At 58.0% G+C, this 24,027-nt stretch overlaps 6 protein-coding genes across 6 annotated transcripts; 2 read left to right on the plus strand and 4 right to left on the minus strand.

Annotated features, from left to right (window-relative positions):
* Nucleotides 1-2,220: 2,220 nt before the first annotated feature.
* Nucleotides 2,221-7,581, plus strand: VTJ83DRAFT_3119 (uncharacterized protein; the record flags this gene model as incomplete). The annotated part of the gene is made up of 4 exons (XM_071009465.1): nucleotides 2,221-2,451; nucleotides 2,510-3,365; nucleotides 3,423-4,114; nucleotides 4,174-7,581. The coding sequence occupies 4 exons, from the start codon at nucleotides 2,221-2,223 to the stop codon at nucleotides 7,579-7,581; spliced, it is 5,187 nt and encodes a 1,728-aa protein (XP_070867000.1).
* A 1,098-nt stretch (nucleotides 7,582-8,679) lies between these two features.
* VTJ83DRAFT_3120 (uncharacterized protein) lies at nucleotides 8,680-9,351 on the minus strand (the record flags this gene model as incomplete). The annotated part of the gene is made up of 1 exon (XM_071009467.1): nucleotides 8,680-9,351. The coding sequence occupies one exon, from the start codon at nucleotides 9,349-9,351 to the stop codon at nucleotides 8,680-8,682; it is 672 nt and encodes a 223-aa protein (XP_070867001.1).
* Nucleotides 9,352-10,115: 764 nt separating this feature from the next.
* On the minus strand, nucleotides 10,116-11,555 carry VTJ83DRAFT_3121 (uncharacterized protein; the record flags this gene model as incomplete). The annotated part of the gene is made up of 1 exon (XM_071009468.1): nucleotides 10,116-11,555. One exon carries the CDS (start codon nucleotides 11,553-11,555, stop codon nucleotides 10,116-10,118), a length of 1,440 nt encoding a protein of 479 aa, XP_070867002.1.
* Nucleotides 11,556-15,912: 4,357 nt separating this feature from the next.
* VTJ83DRAFT_3122 (uncharacterized protein) lies at nucleotides 15,913-18,164 on the plus strand (the record flags this gene model as incomplete). Its single annotated transcript, XM_071009469.1, has 3 exons — nucleotides 15,913-16,037; nucleotides 16,247-16,794; nucleotides 16,897-18,164. 3 exons carry the CDS (start codon nucleotides 15,913-15,915, stop codon nucleotides 18,162-18,164), a joined length of 1,941 nt encoding a protein of 646 aa, XP_070867003.1.
* A 410-nt stretch (nucleotides 18,165-18,574) lies between these two features.
* On the minus strand, nucleotides 18,575-20,050 carry VTJ83DRAFT_3123 (uncharacterized protein; the record flags this gene model as incomplete). The annotated part of the gene is made up of 4 exons (XM_071009470.1): nucleotides 18,575-19,406; nucleotides 19,482-19,590; nucleotides 19,652-19,790; nucleotides 19,859-20,050. The coding sequence occupies 4 exons, from the start codon at nucleotides 20,048-20,050 to the stop codon at nucleotides 18,575-18,577; spliced, it is 1,272 nt and encodes a 423-aa protein (XP_070867004.1).
* Nucleotides 20,051-21,024: 974 nt separating this feature from the next.
* On the minus strand, nucleotides 21,025-22,368 carry VTJ83DRAFT_3124 (uncharacterized protein; the record flags this gene model as incomplete). Its single annotated transcript, XM_071009471.1, has 3 exons — nucleotides 21,025-21,105; nucleotides 21,192-21,457; nucleotides 21,555-22,368. The coding sequence occupies 3 exons, from the start codon at nucleotides 22,366-22,368 to the stop codon at nucleotides 21,025-21,027; spliced, it is 1,161 nt and encodes a 386-aa protein (XP_070867005.1).
* Between the last annotated feature and the right edge of the window lie 1,659 nt (nucleotides 22,369-24,027).

Genomic DNA, 24,027 nt, shown 5'->3' on the forward strand with positions numbered 1-24,027 from the left:
CTTGGGACGCTATTCAATGGTGCTTGGCGAGACAAAATCCAAGAGTGAGATGAATGACGGATCCAAGCAGCCATGACAAGAAGCCAGCCTCAAAAGCCAGCCTTTATTATAGGTGACGGAATGAGACTTATACGCCAAGGAAAGGCTGCCCAACGAGTCCGCAGAGGGCAGACCGATAGGAGCAGGGGCTGTTAGGTGCGCGCACTTTCAGGATACGTGACACGTCGGTTCGCCGCCGTAAATGTACTCGGCACTATAATTCGCCACACTGGATGCGCTAGGCCTTGCCAACCCTGGCGCTAATGTTTAAGGTGTTGACACCATTACACAATCAGTCTATTGATTTGCTCCCGCGATTGAGCTGAGAACTGCGTTGCAACCTAGTATGCAGATGTGCTAGATGCCTTGCGTTGTTGCCGCGAGACATTCGAGAGACTTTTAGGTTGTAATCAAATGTGAGGTAATTATTGTGAATGGTGTACTTACAAGGCAGCAATAAGAGCAACGGAACTCATTTGGTAAGCTTGGTCGGAATTGAGCATTGTCAAGGGCCTGACCAGCTAGTTACATCAAGAGACACACTTTTAGGACCGTAACTAGTTATACAAATCACTTCCCGGACCGTATCACATGACATTTTGCGTACAAGCATACATATCCCTAACCCTTGCAGTCGCACCTGCGCTCGAAGACATCGGTCGATCAACACAACAAAATCGCTGGAAATCAACCACTTCCAGCCGCACAACTCAGCGAAACCTATTAAATCACGCATCTCTATAGATAAACAGCTGCTGGACAGGGTAACTAAGACCAGGGCTACCAGGGTGAGGCCGCGTGCCAGGGGTGTAAGCTAGGCGCAGGCGAGGTGGTGATTGTTGACATGGGAAGCGATGCCTGAGGGGCTTTGCGGGTTAGGGTTCTGTATAGACTACATCGCCAGGTTCGCTGCAAATCGCAGTCTCTCAATCTTATTGCGTTTGTACGCGATTCAGCACCTCCGAGCTTGATTGATTTGATTGATTTTGACTGTGATGCTTGTGAAGTTGATGGATTGATGGCTGCGAGCGCAAGTGCGACTGCAAAGGTTGGGGATATGTATGCAAACTGTCATGTGATACGGTCCGAAAAGTGTGTCTGATAATTAAGCCATGCTCGCTTCAATCAACCGAAAGAAGCGCCGTTCAGAACCTCACGGGCTGATACCGTCCAACAAAGCCCGAGCTGTTGGCGTTGCCATCGGCCAGGTCCCCTATATACCGCACAACACTAGGGCAACTGATACAAATGGGCCAACCTAAGCTGTTGCCAGCTCTTAGTCGCGAACCAGTCTGACATCTGATCGCAACCAGATTCTGCTTTCCAGAAGGTCGGTCCAAACTGACCGACAGGAGGCGTTTCCAAAGACTCTACTTTCGTGAAATGCTTGATGTGCGAAACTCTGGCCCTGAGAGTGCAGCGCATGCAGCACGTCAGAGTGGTCAGAAGCAGTTGTAAACTCTCAGATACCCTCAAGGCCCAGAATGGGCGGTATGGAGGGCAGAATGCCATTCAGCCTGGGCCATCCGCAAACCTGAATGGTCTCAACCCCTCCCCGAGAGTGCACAGGACCAGGGTCGACCTCAAGACCCTGTCACATTTGAGTAATCACCTGGGAGTCACGTCTGATACTGGCGGACCCGGATGCGATAGGGCATGACGATGCTGATGCTCAGTCATCATGGTACGAAGTATTCGACCATCCATCCACACCAGCCCAATGCCTCGAATCGTCCGACGGCGGGATCAAGCGGAGGTCAAGCGGTCTTATTGGCGAGATCCGGCTCCGTGGAGACCTCCTCCAGGCACCCAGATTCAGCGTCGCATCCAGGCCAATCCCATGCGCGGCAGAGCGGAAATGCATCCTGCATGTCAGACAGGTGAGACGCTGCCGAATCAACACCGGCGCCCGTCTCAACCGCGCCGGCGCCACGCGCGTTACTACGACGCCTGGCTGCAAGGTCATCGCTAAGCAGCTAGCGTGGCAGCCCGAGGAAACGCGCGAGGAGGCTGAAGACATGCTGGTCCCAAAAAGAGGGGAGAATGAGGTCATGTCGTCCGCCCATGTCACCGGCAAGGTCCTTTCTGTCTATGCGATAATATATAATCCTGTGCTCGAACTCCCCAAGGGCTTGAAGAGTTCCCCCATCGACATCCGCTTGCCTGCTTCGGCTCGCCGACATGGAGAAGAACCACGAGGAAAAGGACGTCAAGGTCCGCAGCCTTTACGATGAAGCTCTTGAGCGCTTCAGGAAGGAGGCTCTCGAGAGCCACTCGACCCCTAAGGAGGTGGAAGTCTTGAACGAGTTCCTGCAGGAGAGGTCATCGCCCGAGGAAACCAAGAAAGCCGCAGAAACTCTCCAAGCCGATGCCGGCAAGAAGTGGGGGTCAAAAAAGGTCGGCGACATGGAGGTATGATGCCCTGACCTGACGTCGGTGAGTCGAGGACGCCCGGCTCACGGATATACAGATCCCCGCGAGCTGGATCAGCATGATCATGGATAATATCGAGCACTTTATTACTGCCGGCGATCATCTGACCAACAATGCCCCCGAGAGCGTTGGTATAGCGTGGTATGCGATCAAGCTTACCCTCACCGCCGTGCATAGCAACTACGAGCTATACAACTTTTTTGGCTCGGGCCTCGGTGATGTTACCGAGATCATGCTCATCATCCGCCACTACGACCGCCTTTACGACGAGCGGCACAAGCCAGGCTGGAAGGCGAGCCCCCTGGTTGACAAGCTGTTCCAGGATGTAATGGGCGCCTACGTAGCCGTCCTGAACTTCAGCTACGCCATCAAGCGGCACCTAACGGCCGGTGCCCTGACGCGTATCAAGCATGGATTCAAGGACTTCTTCGGCCTATCCAAGGCCAAGTTCGAAGACAAGCTAGCAGCCATCGCCACTCTAAAGAAGAAAGTGCTCGAAGAGAGCCAAGCGGCCTTCCAGGACAAGACCCTTACGGGCTTGCAGAACGTTTCGGACGTTTTAAGCGGGATTAAAGCCTCGGTCCGCCGAATCCAGGACTTCCAGGAAACCCAGAAGAAGCTCCACGACGAGGCGATGGCCCGCTTCGATCAGCTGCTCAAAGGCTTTGACGAGGTGCGCGCCTCTACTAAGCGCAAGACCCAGTGGGACTACGCCCTGCAAGACTACCAGGCCTTCAGGGATCTCCTCTCGCCGCTGGAAGGGCAGTTCGAAATCTTGGGGGAGAACCTCGACCGCCGCTATCCGGGGACCTGCGAATGGGTTTTTGAAGAGACCCTGTACACGGAGTTCATTGAGAACGATACCGACCTTCTCTGCGTCACCGGCTTAGATGGTATGTGCATCTCGTTGTTCGCCGGGCCCGTAAGCTAATTAACATGTCCTTTTACAGGATCCGGCAAGACCCAAGTGGTGGCTACGGTTGTCGCCCGAATCACCCGGGACATCGCTCCCGACACGGCGTTGCTCTATGTCAGCTGCAACCCCTCGACTGTATCAGGCAGCAACGGTGGCGAGATGCTCACGGCCGACAGGATCTGCCGGACGATCCTCGCTCAGCTGTACGAGCTGGCCGTTCAAGGAGAAGCCAACGTTGGCCTTCTCGAGACATGCAACGCCATGTTCAAGAAACATCGGCAGTCCGTCGAAAGCCTTCCCAGGCATATGCGTGGAGGAAGCAGCCTGCCCGAGTTTGGCTACGCCTTCCACACGATTGCTGGAGAGCTCAAAAAGGACCTGCTCGTTGTCATTGACAACCTAAACCAGACCTCGTTGGAAGAGGAGGATCAAGAGTTGCTGTTGCGCAACGTCAACTCGCTGATCGGGGACGATGTCGACGATTCAAGCTACAGCGTCAAAGTGCTCTGTGGTTGCGCATCCAACACCAAGTTCTTCGCTGCCCTCGATCTGGCCTCTGGTCAGTACATCGATGTCCAGGCCAACAACCGGGCAGACATAGAGTTGGTTGTCGTGAACGCCCTGAAAACCATCCCGGGTTTGACGGCCGAAGAGCAGGAAGAAGCCAAGCAGGCCATCCTCGATAAGGCTCGCGGTCGCTTCGCCTACGTTGTAGACACGGCGCTAGTAAGTATCTGTTTATCCTGCATCTGTGGTAGGAAGCCCTGGGTTCTAACACGACGAAGCCATTTATGCGCGAGCCTTTCAAGCGCCCGATTGCGAATCGGCTGGCGCAACTACCCGACGGCATCTCGGATGTTTACGCCAAGGTTCTTGAGAAGATGAGCCCTAACTACGTCGAGCTCCTCCGCACCGCTCTGACCTGGACGTTGCTCTCCGACGAGTACCCTGGCTTGCCGCATGCTCGGGAAATCATGGATGCTTTTCAAGGGACGTACGACGTCGACGCACCAGATGTTGATCTTGATGACGTCGAGGACTTCTTCGACGACATCACAGCTCTCGAGCTTGAGCAGCTCAGGCAAGCTGTGGTTCCGTTCCTGACGATCCATCAGGACGACGACGGCCCCGTCTGGGTGTGGGAGGCCCACGGGGAGGCGCTTCATGAGTACTTTCTCACGGACCATGCTCACAGCGAAGAGGAATTGGAGGATCCCAGCCACTTGTGCGCTCGCTGCGGCACCATCCAAAACGCGACAAAGTCCCTGAAGATTGACAGGAAGCAGGGGCAGCTCCAGATGGCCCTGACCTGCCTGCGCCACTTGAACAATCGGCTTTTCCAGCACAAAGCAGGCCTTCTGGAAAGGAGCTGGGGAAACGACCGCGGGCCTGAAACCGACGGAGGCGAAGCCCCAGACAACGGCGGCAGCCCCAACGACGAAGGAGCTATGGAGGATGCTGCCCAGCCCGACTCAGATGCCGCGCAACCCCCTGACTATGACGCTCTCCTCGAGGAGGCCAGAAACGAATACGACGTCGAGTCCTCTGTCGATGATGAAGATGTCGTTGCGCCTCGCGTTTTTGAGAAGGCCAGCGAAGGCCTGTTCAATTCCAAACCGCTCGGGGAAGAGAAGCACCGAGCTCGGGTGCGCTACGAGCTCCAGTTCTGGCCCTTTCACCTGCTCCAGGCGCAGAGCTTGTGGTCGCCTGAAGAGCAGGAAACCAACGAGGACTGGATCGCGCTGATGGAGGAGCTGGACAGGTTTGCCTTTGATACGCCCGAGGTGTTCGCCGCCTGGCAGGGCAGGTTCCCCGACCCCCAGGGCAAGAAAAACCCATTATTCCACATTGGCGGCCCAACGCACAAGCCGTTGCACATCGCCTCCTATCTCGCCCTGGACAGCTGGGTCTCGCACCTCCTGAAACGCGGGGAGGAGGTTGACCAACTGTCGGACGGTTTCACCCCTCTGCAAGCCGCCGCATGCTCGAAGCGATCGTTCAGTACCATGAGGCTGCTGATGGACAACGGCGCGGACATCAATGACGAAGCAGGGAAGGGATATAACGCGTTCCAGTTCTGGCTAAACAACGGCGACGTCACGGAGGAGAATACAAGGACCCTCCTAGAGCAGTACAAAGCCGACCCCAAGGCCCACAGCTCCGCAACAAAGTGCAATGCGCTACAAACCTTTGCCCTCAAAGGCGAGGATCCGGAGATCCTCGATCTCTTCCTGGACCACGGCGTCGGCATCAACGAGTTTAGCCCTGAGGATCCTCTTGCGCTGTCGCCGCTACATTACCTCTTGATCCGGCCCAACGTGCCCCTGGACCTGTTGAAGGCGTTCATCAAGAACAAGGCGGATGTCGACCACGAGAATAAAGCGTCGGCGAGACCGTTGCAAATGGTATGCCATACTGGCAAGGTCGAGAATCTCAAGGTGCTTCTGGAGAGCGACATTCTCGAGGTCGATGACGCGGACCTCCACGGGACCACCGCGCTTCACGAGGCAGCCTTGTTCGGTCACGAAAAGTGCGTCGCGGTGCTGGTTGAGCGTAAAGCGGATCCCGACATTCCAGACAAGGTCAACCGCGTGGCCATGCACAGCGCTGCGCTTGCCGAGCATGTCGAAGTTGTACGCATTCTCGTCAAGCACAGCAAGAAGCTGAATCTTTTCGACAACCAGGGATGGACGCCGCTCTTCTGCGCCTGTCTCCGCAACAACGAAGAGTCTGCCCTTCTGATTCTGGACGTGTTAATAGAGAACAACATTCCGCTGGCCGAGATCAACCACCCTACGCGTACGCGACGGACTGTACTACGCCAGGCGGCCGAGCATGGGTTCGACAATGTTGTAGCCAAGCTGATCAAGCTTGCCGTCGACTGTAACGACAAGGACAACCTCGGCCTGGACACTCAGGATACCAAGAAGGGCATGGCTGCGCTCCACCGGGCTGCAATGTTTGGCCGCACGGAATGCGTCAAGCTGCTCGTCGAAGCTGGCGCCGACGTCACCCTGCGAGACAAGGAGGGCTACACTGCGTTGCAGCTTGCCTGCGAGCGATGGGGCGTTGAGACCAGGAACCCGGCCTACGAAGAGATCCTGGAGCTTCTCATCAGCAAGAACCCGGCCGATGCCGCCGCTGACGCCGACCTCGTGGCCATGTGCGCCGCCAACGGAAGCGTGACGCTCCTCCAGCAACTCCACGCCCTCAACGCCCCGCTCAACCGCCCCGACAAGTACGGCTGGACGCCCCTCAACCTGGCCAAGCGCTTCGGGCACGACGAGGCGGTGACGTTCCTCAAGCGGCAGGGCGCGTGGTCTGACCTCCTCCCAAGCCGTTGGATGGCCCGGTACCCCGGGACAACGGCCGCCGGCGCGCAGAGCATCGCCAAATCCGACCCGACGGGCCGCACCATTGTCCACACCAGCGGCAAGCGCTTGTGCATCTCGGCCGATAAGCCGATCCCGCTGGGCTTGGAGACCTACTACTTCGAGGTCACGCTACAGGAGGTCCCCCCCGAGCTCAAGAAAAAGAAGAAGCCGGCTTCGGCGGAGGACGACGGCGACCCTGAGTACCCCGAGATGGCGATCGGCTTATGCACGCTGGGCGGCGCGGCGGTTCCGTTCCCCGGATGGTGGAACAAGGAGAACGACGAGTACGTCAGCGCCGAGTCGTGGGGATACCACTCGGATGTAGGCGCCGCATACTCATCGCAAAATGACTTCGGTGACGACGGCGACGATGAGCTACGGTATCGGATCGGCGACACGGTTGGGTGCGGTGTGGACCTTACCACCGGCTGGGTCTGGTTTACAAAGAATGGGGTCCGGGTTACGGAGGGGGTCAAGATGGAGGCCGATGGTCGGTTGTTCCCTGTTGTGGGATTGCATGAGGATGTGGCCTTTGTTACGAACTTTGGGAAGGAGGGCGAGCCGTTTTCGTGGCAGCCCGGACAAATGGAAAATGAGGCGGATGGCGAGGAGGAGAGCGAAGGAGAGTACGGGGAAGAGAATGAGGAAGCAGATGACGACGAGGCTGACTCTGGGGATGATGAGGACGGCGAGAACAGTGATGACTCTGATGGGAATGACGAGGACACTGAGAACAGTGAGGACGAGGAGGAAGAAGCAGAGGACGGACGATCCACCAAACTGCCGATTGTGGGAGACAGGCGGAGGAAGCCGTGGTAGACGACCGTGAGGGTGAGAATAGAACAGGTGGTCTGCGATGAACGATTGGGGGGGAGGGAGGGAGGGTGAAGGCCAGCGGACTATTCTTTTCTCTCTTTTTTGTTTTCTTGTCTTTTTCCTTTTTTTCTTCTTTTCTGGCAGCGGTTTGCGGCATGCTGAGACGGTGGTGAGGCGAAAGCCCCCTTGTCCCATACCTTGTCGTACCATTGGAGGGCCCAAGCAGCGGTTGGGTCAGTGACGGCCGGGAAATGTCAGGTGTTCAGTTGTCCATGGCTAGGTATTAGGGGGCACAGCCTGCATGATCTCTCACACTCGAATGCGATGTGAGGAATGAATAGCTGCTTCGAGTACGGCATCAAACCAAGTCGTTCATCTGATCAATAATTATACCCTAACATTGGATGACCCCCTTCCCAGCCCTCTTGTGACGGGTCCGGTTTGGGCACCTTGGAGATATCTTGTGTCAGACAATGTGTGGTTGCGCCAGGAACAATCAAGAGCGGGTGAACAGTATTGCGGCGTGCCACTTCTGCTTTCCTCTCCTTTTCCTCTCCGGAAGTCCCCAGAGCGCTCTCGGTGGCGTGGTCAGGGAGTCGTTGGTGCCTCGAGATTGACGCCTGGGCGCCCAATGGGGACCTCGCCGAGGGAGGTGAGACCAGGGCACTAAGAAAAGCTTCTTTCAAGCGAGTGCTCAACTAAAAAAGCTGTGGCTAGTAGGATTGAAGTCTGCTCCTGTATCCAGCAACGCGGAGGCGTACTTCCACTTTCGTATAGAGAAGCAAACCTTTGGAAGCTGGCCGACTGGCTAAGGGAGAACACCAAGCATGAAGACTCGCGATATCTTCCTGCGAGGCTAAAGATCCTGGTAGTCCTTTACATCTTCGCCCCCCGCAGAACCAGACCCAACGAGCTACCGCCCATTTCTTCCAAGTCATCCAAAGCATATATCCAAGATGGTCAGAACGATGCTGGTACACGAGGGCGAGGCAGCTTTCAAGGATCTCTCGCCGACAGACCAGGCTCCGACGGCCGAGGCTCGTAGGCGGGCGCGGCAGCTGGTGACGATGACACCAGTCGGCTAAGTTACAACTACCTAACTTACGGTAGTCGCCATTGTTCAATAAATACAGCTTGCTCCTCCTTATCCAACAAAGGCCAAATGGCGGCCCACATCGGATTCGTCAGCTTCTTGATCACAGCGGTTCGGGCCTTGACAGGCAGCTTCTGGCGCCAGTTCGCTAGAAAAAGCGTTACAGCATGGCGAACAGTATCCTCGCCTGGCAGCACTCGGTTGGAAGCCGCGAGAACCCTCAATCCTTCCGCAAGCTTGTAGCTAATATCGTCCACCCGTTTCCTCTTCCTGCCCTGCGAGCGCGGCGCTAGCTTTGGTATTGTAGGGGTACTCGCATACCGGCTAGCACTGCTACTACGCAGGTCCTCCTCCTCTCCGTCCTCCTCACCATCGTCATCGTCTGTCGACCGTTTATCGAAATCCCGTTTCTTTCCTCTCTTAGCCCCCGAAGAGGTGTGAAAAGGTGGAGAGGCCTCGATGCTCGGTAGCGGCGTATCTCTATCCTCGTTGGCGGTGGCTGTCTCGGCGGTAGGCGTTTGTATAGCCCTGCAGGCAGGAGAGGGGGTCGCAGGCGATAGGGGGTTGATGACAGCCTGGCTTACGCAAGAATCGCTCGACTCGTCTAAGGTAGGGTCGGGCGGGATTTCAGCGCCATTGCCACTCTCCACAGCGCAGTATGCATCCAGAGAATGCTGCATAGCGGCGTTGACCAGGCTACGGATGCTGTACCGAGACGTGGCGTCATACCAAAATAGCAGCAAACAACGACAATCTCGATGGTATCACGATTGTCCTAGTCCGCGCAAGGCGGTGGGGATATTAATATTGTGCAGAAACGGCCCCTGCGCGTGTGACCAAGGTCTAGAGGCCGCCCCACAGGTCCTACAGGAACATGAAGAATCTGAGGGGTGCTCCAATACTTTCGATGGCACCATCAGAAAGTACTTCCCAAGCGGAATTGGAATTGGGGAAGTGGTTGCTGATCACGCCCTTAAAGACCCTTTTGGTGTAATAGCCCACTATCTTCAGGCAGTCCTGAGGAAGTTCTCCTCAAACGGCAACCAGAATGGGGACTACCGTACACAGTAGTTGGTATTAAGTCGTTGCTGACAAAGCCTTCCGGACCGTATCGCCCAGAACAGCTCTCTTGGGCTCCTGCCGCATCAGTCGGCGTAAGATAACTCGAGTAGCGTGTGCCCGTGCACAACTCTTACACAGTACACTCCTTTCTTGGAATGCCATCCACGTTGTACCGAACACCTCTGGCTGCAGAGACGAGTCTCCGCATTGCCTCGGGCCCTGCGTAACCCACACGCAGGTGCCACAGGCGCTGTATCCTCTCTCTCAGGAAGTAGCTCTTTCGAGCGGGCGGGCGGGCAAACGGGTCTTGATGGTAGCGAGAGACATGGTCACGGTGTGCTCAGGCGAGGGAACTCGCGAGTAAGCAGAACGAGTGTTGCATTTAAAAAAACACCTGATTATGCTTGTAGACCAGCTGTCTCAACACCAGACTGTGGTCCAGAGGACCGTAACGAAGGGTTCTATCCCACCCGCAATACCAGAGGTCTGCCTGACGAAGGCTTACTTCTGACACAATGTTGACGTGGAATCCGTCAATGAAGGCCACGTCTTCCAAAATCAGGTCCTCGGTGTTGGGGCCTCTGTTACCGTTCAGCACATTCTTAAGCCTCCACCGCCCACGAGCTTGAACCTGGAAAGAGCTCGCACCAGCCTCCACACAATCGTTTGGGTCATCGACTTCGCGCCAGGAACCAGGCTCAAAGCGAGACTTGTCGTTGACGATATGAACTGCGCTGCCGCTGTTGAGGACGATGGAGTTGTGAAGTGGGTGGCGGTCGGTCTGAAACGTGTCATGGACACCGGGAGGAAGCCGAAGTGTTGTCCGCAGGTCGTGAGAGACCACAGCTGCGTCGACAGAACCTGGAGGGTATTTGTCGTTGTCGGCTTTCGCCGCAACGCCGATTATTGCAGGGTAGGATCTTCCACTGGCAGGCCCTGGTTGTAATGCTCCGGGACCAGGGAGGCTCATCCCCTGAGCTTGCAACTCGGCCCTGAGGTCCGCCCACTGCGGTTTCTGAAGCTGGTCCAGGATGAATTGGCGGGGGACCTGGGGGACCAGACCGCCTCTCTCATTCTTGCCGGTGATGGCCGCTCGGAGATTGAGGCATTTGATAGGTGTCCAATAGTGACGCTCTATGGTGCCGCATGGGCAGTCTTGGTGGACCTTCGGTTTTCGGTTTGTTTTGCCGTTTTGGTCGTTGGACTGGTTGTAACCTCTGTCGCCGCCCTTTCTGCCGCCATTCCCCTTTTTTCCTCGTCCACTGCCACCCCCTGAGCCGGATGGCTTAGCTTTGCCGCCTCCGCCATTTTTCTTGTCAAAGCCCTGCCTTAAAGGGTCTTGCGGATCAGATGACTGTCCACGTCCTCCGAAAGTGGCATGACCTTGTGGCGAGATGCGCGCATTGGAGCCGGTTAGGAGGAGGAATCGGTTTAGCTGCTCCACGTACACCTCCACGCCCTTCGGCGGGATGTTTCGGACGATGTCGTCGGCTAGGTCTATGTGCTTTTTGTAGGCCCATGCTGGGGCGATGCGCTTCAGAACCGCATCCAGGAAGGCCGTGATGGCTGGGATGCCGGCTGCTTCATTGACCCCGTTTGCGACTGCGTTATTATACGCGCAACGGTAGTCCGAGATCCACTCGAAAGGGTCCATGGCTGTCTCGGCTCTGGCGAGGACGCTGAGGAAGGCCTTGCGAGACTCCTTCATCCTTACCAGCTGGTTGAGATCAATCTGGGCTTGCGGAACGCGTCGGAGGTTGCAGAGGTGTGCCTGGCCCATTGACGGAAGGATGTTGAGGGAGTTTTCTTCCTGAGGGCTCATAGCTGTGGTGGCTACGGCGCTTGAAAGTGCATACGGCGGAAAGGAGTGGTTGGAAGCTGTTAATCAAAGAAAGAAAACAACTGTCTGGTGTGCCTCTCCTGGAGGCGCCCTTAAATACATGATGGACGCCCCGAAAGGCGGTCTGGGCAGGCAGAATGCCTGCTGGCGGCCAGGACCAGAGTATTAGTTCCTATGGATCCTGTCACACTCGCGCCTAAAGGAGTCTTCTCAGATGCCGAGCCCCCGGCGGCCCTCGTAAGGGCGGCAGGCGGCAGCGGTGCTGAGGTGGTGCTCGCCGCGATCGTTGGTACCCCGGCAGACCGTAGGGCACCACGCGAATGCGGCGACGTTTGAAACAGGACCAACAGCGGCCTTCGCAGGCTGCCGTGGAGAGGTGCCCAGGCTTGCCAGGCATCCCCCCCACAGGTCTGTCTTGTTTCCCTCTTTCTCGTATACCCACCGACCGGGGCGCAGTGGTGCCCACGTGCCGGCGGGCTCTGGGGTGAGAAACCCAATCCCAAAAAATCATTTTGTACAGGATTTGCAAAAAATGGGCTCGCGAGCTCGCGGTCGGCGGCAGCGTACGAGTCGACGCCCGCGGGGGGACCAGAGCTGCCTGGCCTGCCGGCCCCCGGGAGGCGTACCCTATACCTCCCGACCCACGTACCCTGGACCCGGGCCCGTCAAACCTGATAAGGGCCCTCCCAACCTGCGCACCCTATACCGCCCATCCACTACACCCTGCACCTTTGTGATGCGAGAACAAGGTGGTCCGAGGACTAAGACGCTGTCAGGACCACGGGGGTCTTATCGTCCGGCCGATATTAGTCGGCCCCGATTCGGCCGCATACACCGCTTAGGCCGGATGAAGCGCTTGTCGCGCAGATGCACGACAGCCAACAGTGCATGGGGCCTCGGAGCGGGAAAGCTACATCCGTAACGGTTATTCGCCCTAAAGGCTGCGTGGCGCCGAGGCATCCGATACGAGGGCTGTGTAGCGTCAGGAGGAATGCTCACTAAGTGTAGCTGGGAGAATAATAGGGGCTGGGAATAGGGAATAGAAAAAGGGGGGCAAGTCAGCTAGTACTCGGGAGGAGGCCAGAGTTCAATGTGAATTCTATCTGTATCCCTACCATCGAATACTCACGGCGTACCTTGCGCGTATTTACCCTGTGCCTCGTGCTTGTACTGCTTTACTTCGGCATCTCTACCTAGGAGCCTCGGCTCTAACAAAAGCCTCCTTTAGCTGCAGAGCCTTTCTTTGTGGCTTTTGTCGCTCTGATATGCCTTCTGATAAGGACCTTTAACTGCACTTCCTGTACTATTCCAGATTTCCCTGCGCAAGAGGGCCCTTCCTCTTCTTGATGCATTCTCGAATTCAATACTATAGTTATTTTGCACTCTCTGGAAGGCTATTTCCCTGAAAGCGCTCTTGGTACGGTATCTCGCATCAGGTATTATAATGGTCCACGACGGAAATACGAAATGGTTCACCGTGGAAAATAACTGAAGGCTGGTGTTGCAAAGCAAGAAGCAGTAACTCGCTGGATGTGTAGAAAAGGAGGAAGATCCTAAATCCCGTAGTGGTTTTTCGAAGCTATATCTGAAGCGGGCCAAGACCCTTTTAGGTTCCTATTCAGAACCTAATCTTCGCCGCCCAGAACCTTGTCCTCACAGTTCTTGAACCTAAACCCAGCGGGGATATTTGCGCATCACAAGGTTCGCCTGAGGACATCATTCAAACTGCCGGTACTGAGTGTCGACTGCCCTGTAATAAGCAGGGACAGACAGCTCAAATGACTCTCCTATCCTTTCTCCGAAAGACCAGATGTAGAGTTCGCCCAAGACGTCCTTATCCCGAAACCAGGATGCTCTCGAAATGGATCGGCGACGAAAACCTTTGCTCTCCAGGCCCGCCCGTACCGACTACAAACCGACATCCCGAACTTTTATATAGGGTGTACTCCCTCGACGGACTTTGACCTTCGGTTTTCCCGTCAAACCTAATGCGGACAATGTTCTTTCTGCTCCAATTTCTGCACTTGGAGGTAGTCTGGTTGCCAGCAATGTAGTACTGGCGGTGACCTGAGTCTTGGACAAGAACACTCCAAGCAGAGGCAACGGAACCCAAGTAAACAACGATGAAGGCAGCCTTCATTTTAGTTGGTTGGTTGGGTTGGTCGGGTTGGTTGGGTTGGCCGAAGAGTTGGTATTAGTAGCAGCTGTTTAGACTGTTAGCAGAAACTCTCAGATACATCTGATGTCACATAAAGGCTAACCTAGAATAGCATGCGCTCTTCACTGATACGCAACCGAGGATTGCGTGGTTGTTAGAGTATAGGAGGAATGAGATGGACTTCACTTTGAACAACTGTAAGGAAACTCCTCATACGTCCTTTATAATCCCCCTAGCGTCTCTCACAAATTATAATAGGGATACTTGCTTTTCCAAGCTGCGGTTGATCATTTCGCTATCTAGCAGGTAACGTTGCTAGTCATGTCTTAGTCTTGTATACTATAGTAGTTAATTAGCACCACAGTCTTAGATTCCAGAGACAGATGGAGACGATCGGTCCAGGGTTGTAAGTTTCGTATTATCTAGCACCATCACTCACCGCCCTACCATTTCGCCCGTGTTTCCTACGGACTTTGCTCCCGGTTCCCAGTTCCTTTAGCACAAGCCGAGGTTATCGCCTTGTACTCATCCGGGGAGCATAGTATAACGATGAGCCTTAGCATCAAGTCGCGTCCACGTTTGTCGACTCCGTAGGAAGGGATGGAAAGAATAAGAATAGCGAGGATTGTTTTAATAATATCCCCCCGCCAGAACCTCTCGGAGGTGTCTCGGGGCTTCCCCCTGCGCATCTCTCCTTTTCAGGCATACATTGGTCTCAGATGGGTGAAACCGATACAGAGTACGAAGTATAGTACACTCCGTATCGTGGCTGAAAAGTATCAGTGTATTCCTGCCGGCACTGTCCACATACACAGCAGTCACATGGACCTGGTGTACCCACCAGAACGAGGCCTGGCTCGTGTCCGGCCTGGCATAGCCCGCCCTGTGTTGCGAACAAACATTCGAAGGCAAGGCAGGTCGGCGTTGATTAGGAGTGGCCCAGTGTTGTATAGAAGGATCCCGGACCCCTCCTTCCAACCATGGGTGCTTACGTACTATATGTATGCATATCGCTTATTTTACTAATTGGCTGCAGCTCAACGGTCTGCGTGCGGCCCTGTTTTGTTGCAGATCGCGCTCTGCATCTAATAGCTCTGAGGGCTGAAACCCTGTGAACTTCTCGAACGGGAGACGTTGATCTAGCTAGTCTTAAACTGCTTGGCTAAGACGTGTTGCTATGCGAAGAACACCCTCTTCCCGTATACCGACCGACCAGGGTACAGTGTCCCGTACGCCCCGGCTAGCGGTAGGATAAACGGGCTCTTATAACGCGAGCTTGCAACATCACAGTCTCCGATCCATCCTTGAGAGCTGCGCAGGAGTAAGTTACCCTGCGTGGGGGGCCCGCGGGTTATTAGGGTGCTCTGCCTGGGAGGGTGCATTCCGTGTTGCAGAACATTAGACCCTCTGTGTGCTGCCGCGGTGGTCCTAAAGAAGCGCCCTGCACCTACTGATCACCGGGCTATCCAACGGCGAACCGCTCAATGAATGGAACTGCATAACAAGCTGAGGAGGCGACGACCAACAGTCGAGGATGATCAGGGGTGAGAGACAAGTCCCAAGGTATGCACCACAACAAGAGAATACAAAAAGACAAACAGGCGAAACAATAAGCAAGAGAAATAAAATACAAAGAAGCGACCGAGAAAAAGTCTTTGTTTGCAATGGTTCTATACATAAATCTACCATAGCGTTGGATCCAGGATTTGGTGCAACTGAGGCTACCGTCCCCCAAGTCCTATCTCTTGAAGGACCGGACGTAACTGAGACGTGCAACCAGGCGGATCTGGCGAGCGTTACGCCAGACCGATTAGGAAATCTCCTCAACATAACGTTCGCGGTTCTCTTCGTTGAGCCTTCTGGCCCGTAGTACCAGATGTGTAGAGCTGCCCCAAGGCGAGGTTCGCCTTGCGGGAGATCTCCGGTGAAGACTTCTAGAAGACGGCCTAATATCCGGACGGCCTCCAAGTCCCCTGCAACAGTGCATCACCAACCGGTCCAGCACTGTAACCTTCTTCTCCCGGATGCCGGCAAGACAATCAACCGCCGCCTAATTAATTGTCAGGATCACCCCCCCAAGTCAGCAGAACATCGCTGCGGTAATAGTCCAACGGCCATCCTCTCGGGTTGGGAGCGTGCTATGCTCTGTGCTTTAAGAGCGCTTGCCAAAGAGCCAATGGAATGGCCGAAACCACCGGAGAATACCACTACGGCCGCCACTCTGCGAGGCCGGGGAAGTCGGCCATCTGCAAGCTCGATACCTTGGCGGGCGGCCCCTCAATATCCGGCATCTATTTCATATTGCCGTGAGCCGCTGGAGATTGGGTCCCGCGGACGGCCAGAAATCGCCGTGATGGAAAGTGCCCAATTAATACAAATGGCCTCGCTCTGGAGTTTTGGCGGGCGGCTTGAAAACCAGCCATCTTGCGCTTTGCTTGGGCTGGTGCAGCGAAGAAGAGAGGGCAATCATGCGCCACCGTCTCCTGTCCGCGCTCTTCGCGTCCTCGGCCCTCAGGGCCGGTGCGGCGCCGTCTGCGCCGTCTGATTCTGCGGAGAGCTTCGACTACATCGTGGTCGGCAGCGGTCCCGGAGGTGGCCCTCTGGCCGCCGAGCTCGCGCGGGCCGGCTACTCGACGCTGCTGATCGAGGCCGGCGGCGACGAGGGAGACAATCCGACCTACGCCGAGATCCCCTGGTTCAACGAGGCCGCCAACGACGAGCTGACGAGGTGGGACTTTTGGGTCAAGCACTCGGACGACCCCGAGCAGGACCTCAAGTTCGCCCACACCACGTGGGACACGGGCGACGGAACGTTCTACGTCGGCCTTGACCCTCCCGAGGATGCTAAGCTGTTGGGCATTCACTATCCTCGCGCCGCTGTGCTCGGCGGCTGCGCCATGCACAACGCCGGCGTCTGCTCCATGCCGGCCGACGATGATTGGAATATCATCGTCAACAAGACCGGCGACGCGAGCTGGGACGCAAAGAACATGCGCAAGTATCTTCAGAAAATCGAGCGCAACGAGTACCTGCCCCCCGGCGCGCCCGGCCACGGCTACGATGGTAAGGGCTTGCTTTCGTTTGTCTTTTTCTTTTTCTCCGGGGCTCCCCAAGCCAGCGCACGGCGTGGCAGCACGGGCACGGCTAACCAAAGCTCCGCTCCAGGCTGGCTCGCCACGTCCACCCAGGACTCGTCGTGGGCGCGCAACGACAGCCAGCCGGGCACGCGCATCTTGCGGCGTCTTGCCGAGCTGACCGGCCAGGACCCCGACAAGGCTGCCGACCTGGTCAACCGGGATATCCTTGAGCTCGACGAAAAGGCCGACGAGACCAGCTCCTTCTACAACATGGCGATTCACTCTGACGCCCGCGGCATGCGGTCCAGCCCCAACAACTACATCCGCGACACCCTGGCCGACCCGGCAGGCTACCCGCTGACCGTCAGGCTGCACACCCTCGCCACCCGCGTGCTCTTCGACCCGGCCACGGTGGGCGTCGACGGCGTCGTCCCGCGCGCCGTCGGCGTCGAGGTCATGGAGGGACCCTCGCTGTACAAGGCCGATCCCAAGCACGTCAAGGGGGCCAAGGGGCCCCTCAAGCAGTTCCACGCCCGGCGCGAGGTCATCGTGTCCGGCGGCGCCTTCAACTCCCCGCAGCTGCTCAAGCTCAGCGGCATCGGGCCGCGGGACGAGCTGGCCAGGTTCAACATCACCCTCGTCAAGCACCTGCCCGGCGTCGGCGAGAACCTGGGCGACAACTACGAGGGCTCGCTCCTGGCCATGGGGTCCGCGCCGGTGGAGACGGGCCTCATCACGCTGCTCTTCCGCACCCCCAACGCCCCCGACAAGAAGCGCAACATCTACACCTGGTGCGGCGCCTTCTCCTTTGAGGGCTTCTGGCCCGGCTTCCCGACCTACCACGGCCCGACGCAGTACACGTGCGCCATGGTGCACCTCGCGCCCAAGTCGCAGGCCGGCTCGGTGCGGCTGGTGTCGGCGGACCCGCAGGACAAGCCCGAGATCAACTTTCGCTTCTTTGAGCGCGGCGGCAAGGAGGACCTGGACGAGCTGGTGTCGGCCGCCAACATCCTGCGCGAGGCCCTCCACGCCGCCGGCGAGCCCGTCGCGCCGCTCGTCGAGAAGCACCCCTGCCCCGGGGGGAAGGATGCCAGGTGCACCGACGAGGCGCAGGCCGAGTTCTTCAAGCTCCAGGCGTATTCGCACCATGCCACGTCGACGTGCGCCATCGGCGGCGACGACGACGAGATGGCGGTGCTCGACTCCAAGTTCCGCGTGCGCGGCGTCGCCGGCCTGCGCGTGGTGGACGCCAGCGCGTTCCCCGTCGTGCCGGGCGCGTTCCCGAGCTGCCCGACCATGATGCTGAGCGTCAAGGCCGCGGAGGACATTCTTGCCGAGGCGAAGAAGCAGGACTGAGGCCCGCCCGGGCACCAGCAAGGCAATGTTTCCCAGGCCAGGCGCAAGGTGGATAGATTGCAAAAATAGAAAACCCCGGTGGTGGTTAGAAGAGACGAGGCAGAACAGGCCCTATTATTCTCCCGGCTTAAGACCGACGCCATCGAGGAAAAGAAGAAAGGACGTTGCGCTTCCCTCTGACGCAAACGAGCGTTCCAGCCTCTTTCGGTGACAAGGTCTATCGGTACGGGGAAACGGGATGCTAATATCGATACCACATCAAACAATCGCCATGACAACCGTCTGTCTAATCTTCCAACCAGGGTCCCCGCAGCCTACGCCAGCCTCACTTCCCCTCCATCATGGGCTGTTTGTTGTTGTTGTTGTTGTTGTTGTTGTAGTTGTAGTCGTTGTTGTAGTTGCTGCTCACCTCAAAGCTTCCCCTTCGCCCTGGGCCTGGGCGTGATCTTCTTCTTCCACTGCTCGTCGATCATGGCCACCTCCCTCTTGTCCTTGCCCTTCCTGATCTCGGCAAACCTGTTCTGCTCGTCCCGCCACAGCTGGATCTCCCTCGCCAGGAACCCGGCCGCCGCATCCGCGCAGTCGCCGACCCTCTCCATGGCCACGAGGTGCCCGCACCCTTGCAGCACCACCTCGTGCACGCGGCCCTTGCTGGCGCCGCCGCTGCCGCCCACGCCCGTCCCCGTCCTCTCCATCTTCTTCTTCCTCTCGCTCGGGGGCGACACCTCGCTGTCGCCGCCAAACACGTACAGCACGCCCGGCCGCAGCTCGGGCAGGCGGCCGAACGCGACGGCGGGCTCGGGCCGGTAGAAGGGGTACACGTCGTGCGCGCCCTCCATGGCGCTGTCGGGCATCTCGTCGCGGTACACGGAGGGGTCGCGGTCGGCCAGGCCGCCCGGCAGCTCCTCGCCGCGGTACGTCGGGCGGAGGAAGGTGAAGAGCTCCTGGTGCTTGGTCGTGGTGAGCGTGACGGCGCCGGGGTGGGCCGCGGCGTCCGGGTAGACGGCGGTGGGCAGGTCGCGCAGGCCGTGCTCGACCCAGAGGTCGAAGACGCGGCGGTCCCAGCGCTTGTAGAAGGGGGACTGGGAAAACTTGGCGACGGCGGCGGCGCGGGATTCCCACAGGTCGCGGCGCTTGGTGGAGGCGACGGCCGGGTCGAAGCCCGTGTTGGCGATGGTGATGACGGGGTCGAGGAGGACGAGGGCGCGAAGGAGGCGCGGGTGGCAGAGGGAAAGGAGGGCGCTGGCGACGGAGGGGGGTTAGCCACGCGCCGGGGATGGCGTCACGAAAGGAACCATGACGAAAGCGCCCACTTACAGCTGGCAGGCGCCCATGCTGTGGCCGACGCCGACGATCGGCTGGGGCATCTCGTCGCGCTTCGTGTTGATCAGGTGGGCAAGGTCGCGCGTGTGGTCCCACCAGCTCGCTGCCGACGGGGGTTTAGCGTCGGGGCCCTCCAACAGGTAGGCGTCGGTCCAAGAACTCACGATCGTTGCCCATGATGGCCTCGTTCAAGACGCCCGACTCTCCCTGGTTCCACATGTCGGCGATCCAGATGGAGCGGATGCGGAACCCGCTCTTGGATGCGCGCTGGTGAATCTCATCCCAGAGGGGCTCGTAGAGCTCCTAGAATCTCGGCGTTAGCGAATGGAAGCGAGCGGGAGCTCGTCGGCGATGAACGCGCTCTTTCTCACCTTGGGGAATCCGTTGGCATGGCCGCCGATGATGGTGATGTCGCCCGGCTGAGGGTTCGGGTTGTCCAGGGGAATATACTGCTTCACCACGAGCTGCGGACGGTCAACGTCGCCATTGAGCGTGGCCGTGGCGTATTCACGTCCGTGAGCGCACGGCAACGTATGCTTGACGACGCGGAAGAACCGAGACATGATGAGAGAGGCCGGGAGTTGGGGGCTCAAGGAAGGACACAGGTACGTGCTTTTGCAAAGAGACAAGGGCGACAAGAGACGGTACCGTGATTCCCCCCTCAAAAAAAAAAAAAGAAAAAAAAGACAATATCAACAGGAAGACCTCCACCTGAACGATTGTACGGGCGATCCAACGAGTGTTTCGCGGTCACATTGGCATCGGCGGCATCAAATGGTGGCGGTGATGTTGTGATATTTGACCCATTTCAAACGGCGACGATCAGCCTCGGTACGCGGTGGGGCTCCACGCGGTAACATGCCGGTGGTGTCCCGATCAGGAAATCCTCCTGTGGCTCGGCTAAGCTTCTCCGTCTTGTGCTGTAACTAGTTCCATACTAGTAACGAGTTACTTGTACATGCAAGGGTCGCGAGCCGCCTCTATTGTTCAATGAGTAGCTTGTACAAAGTACGGTATTTAGTGATCTTGCAAACCGACCAACAGAAGCTAATGATTCATTCGTGATTGAGACGGATGTGATAATTACTCCTCCATCAAACTCATGATAAGCAAACAACTTCGGCCAGCCAACCAACTTTCCTTGGAACCCTCGCAGAACGAGCATAGTTAGAATCATGGCATCGCGAATCCCTAACTAGTTACAGAGGTATCATCGAAGCAGCACAGCCGCCGTATATATATATATATACATGGGTACATGGAGAAAAGAGAAGAAAAAGACAATGGCAGCAACAGCCTTCGATAAACATGGGAATGCTCCAGAGCGCCCCGCAAAACATGTACAGAAACGGAGCCATTAAACGGCATACGGGCATACTCGCATCTGGGCGACCAAGAGGGAATCTAAACCCAACCGCCAACGCCGCCACGCCACCCCACGCCACCACGCAGCCACCTCCCCAACCAAAAAAAAAAAAAAATAATAAAAGAAAAGACGCTGAACCGTCGCACCCGCAAAAGGTCTGCTCATATCTGGCTATCGGTTATGATGCTGGCTTTGAAATCGCTCGTGATACCTTGCCGGCGATGGGCGCGAAACTGGCGTGTACGAGATGGTCTGCTTGTCCTCGACGCGGAGGGCCGTCAGCGTGCCTGTTTTGGCGTTGCAACGCCCGCGGCGTCGACGGCGGCGGCCCGACTCACCACGTCCCGCTGGACCAAGATCTCCTCCAGCGACGCGGTCGCTTCGGTGCTGGTCCCCGCGAGCGACTTGGCGTGGGCGCTGCCGCGCCGCACCGACCCGAGGGCGACGCTCCGGGGGCTCCTGGGGCATCTGGCGTGCGCGCCGAAGCTCGACGTCGGCTTCTTGGTCGAGCTGCGGGATCCTCCGGATCCCGACCGGTTCTCGGAGGCGCGGGCGCGCTTCGTGATGAGGACCTTGAGGGCCGGCAGGGTGCCCACCAGGACGGCTGTCGCCGGCGTGCGTTAGCCCCGGGGGGATACTTTTTTTTTTTTTTGTTTGGCCTTTGCCGGAACGAGAGCAAGAAAGGAAACGGGGCGACGTACAGATGGAGGCGCCCAAGGTGGACCAGATCAACAAGAGGTTCAGGTTCACAAAGCCCGTCTTGACCAGGCTCTGGTTGGCGCGGATGACGGCGAAGACGATCATGACGAAGCCCAGGCTGAAGACGCAGACGAGGCCGATCTTTTGGCGCAGGGACACGTTGATGTTGTGGATGAGGCGCAGGGGCATGGCCATGATGCACAGGTCGGTGAAGACGTCGACGGCGGTGCTGAAGTAGACGCTGAAGTTGCTGGCCCAGACGTTCTGGGGCGAGGCGCACGTGTTGAAGCCGAAAAAGTTGCGGACGTCGCGGCCGCACGAAAACGTCAGGGTCAGGATGCAGCCGCCGTAGGCGAGAAAGGTGAAGACGGCCAGCATGTACCAGGCGCGGCGGTACCACGTCAGGTCGCGGAAGAGGCGCCAGTACAGGGCGAGGAAGGCCGCCTTGACGCACCAAAGGACGGACCAGAAGAGGATGGTGATGGGGAACTGAAAGCGGAGGTACTGCCGCGTCTGAAAGATGATCTCCTCGGCGGTGGTGAGGGCCACGTCGCCCGAGAGGATCCCCGTGATGTAGTAGAGGCGGGGCAGCTGGATGGTCTCGAGGACGCAGAGGGCGAGGAGGGCGGCGAGCGCCAGGTAGATCCAACAGTCTTCCATCGGGGCGAGGCGCGTCGTGGCGGGCGAGCGGAGGCGGATGGTCGCGCGGACGGCCACCAGGCAGGCGGCGGCCGAGAAGCAGACCCAGATGAGGGTGAGCAGCTCGCTCCGCGGGATGTCGCGGCCCCTGGCCGAAGACGCGTTGGTGGGCGCCATGGGTGGATCGGGATTGTTGTTGTCGTCGTCGTCGTCACGATGGCTTCGAGGCCGACTCGGTGTCGACGGGCGCGGGCGCGGATGTCTCGGGTAGCCGCATGGCACGGGTCTCGAACGCGGACGGATGGCCGCTAACGCCGGCGGCGAGGTCGAGAGGAAGCAAGCGGCAAGGCCGGACCAGGGAGGCGCGAAGCTTGGCTCGCCCAGCAGGGCGGGAAAGCCACGTACTTGTAGCGATCCTGTTGCTTGAGGGCGCCCGGCTCAAACAGCCCTGTCCGGCCGCGATCCGAGTCAAGACGCTAGGCGGATTGCCCCTCTTGGAAGCCAGCCCGCGTTGCGGAGGGCCTCGAGAGGGGCCATGGTTCGATCGCTCTCGCCGTCCCCGCGCAGAGCGTTGCACGCGTCTGTTGGATGGTTGGCTGAGTGGTGAATCATTGGAAATATCAAAGACCATGCGTCGACGTTGTAGCCAACGGCGGCCTGGATCCGGCCTCCAGCTAGGCTCCGCCGGGCCCAGCGGGAACCGTCACACGCGCCGCTCCGCCTCTCCGTGGATGCCATAGGCCGGAGGGCCCCTGGGCCGTGGCGGCAACGATGGCGGGGTGAGCTAGGTGCCGCCGCCTCCCATTGGGCGGGGCCCGGAGGGAACCCTGCCGGACCGAGCCCGGCCAGGTTGCACCGCCCGGGCCAGCAAAAGGCGCGCAGGCTCCCTCGCCGAGGTCCTCTGTATGCCATTGGCCGACAAATCTTGCTGGATGCTGGGCGGCTGCGTGACAACGGGACCAATGAGAAGCTGGGATGCCTCCTCCTCCACGACGAGCGCGACAACCATGGCGAGAGGGAGAGGCAGCCCTGGCCAACGTGGTTAGGAGCATGGGATTCGCTGCAGCTGCGCGTTGGAACCAAGGGCCCTCCAACCCGCATGGCCATGATATAACTATTAGCAATCCGACAGACCGTCCAACGCCTCTTGGATAGCTGAGGGCTCCTCCGCACGTAGCCCTGTTGGCCGTTGGGCCTGTTTTTCCGTCGCTATGGCACTGCAAGACGACGGCGAGGCTATGGGAGGGAGCCCCTGAGGGGGGAGCGACAAGAAGGATTGACGTCATGAGGTCCGTTGTTCCCCGTTCTGTTCTCGTTTCATTTCCACCTTTCCACACGCCCAATCGGCCTGCATCCCACGACAACATGGGTAGCTACCCAAGAGGGGACCCAAGGGGGGCAACGTGATGTTTGGTTTCCGGTTCCATTCTTACCATTCATTGCTCTCCTGCTTCAAGCAGGGGACACCCAACCCCAAAGGCCCGCGGGGCTCTTCGATCGACCCCGGGCCCCAACAGAACATGCACCCGATTCTTCAGCACGTCCTTAGTCAGCAGCCACCGGCAAAACCCCCACATTCCGCCATCATTTAGCGATAACAAACATGAAGCAAAAGCAAACCCCACAAGCATGATGGAGGGGGAGGGTGTGCAGGTCGTACGACCCTCTGCTGAACCGAGGGAGGCGCCGGCCCTTGGTCCTCTGCATGCCAGCCACCCGGGGCCGCCCACGTCTTCTATGTACGTACTGCGTACGCCGCTGCAACGCGGATTTCATGCGGGCATCTCTCCACTGGTTCTTGGGGCAGCGTGTGCCCATGTACGCAGCACTAGTACA

This window comes from Remersonia thermophila, chromosome 3 (genome assembly GCF_042764415.1).
Source record: "Remersonia thermophila strain ATCC 22073 chromosome 3, whole genome shotgun sequence".
NCBI lineage: Eukaryota > Fungi > Ascomycota > Sordariomycetes > Sordariales > Chaetomiaceae > Remersonia > Remersonia thermophila.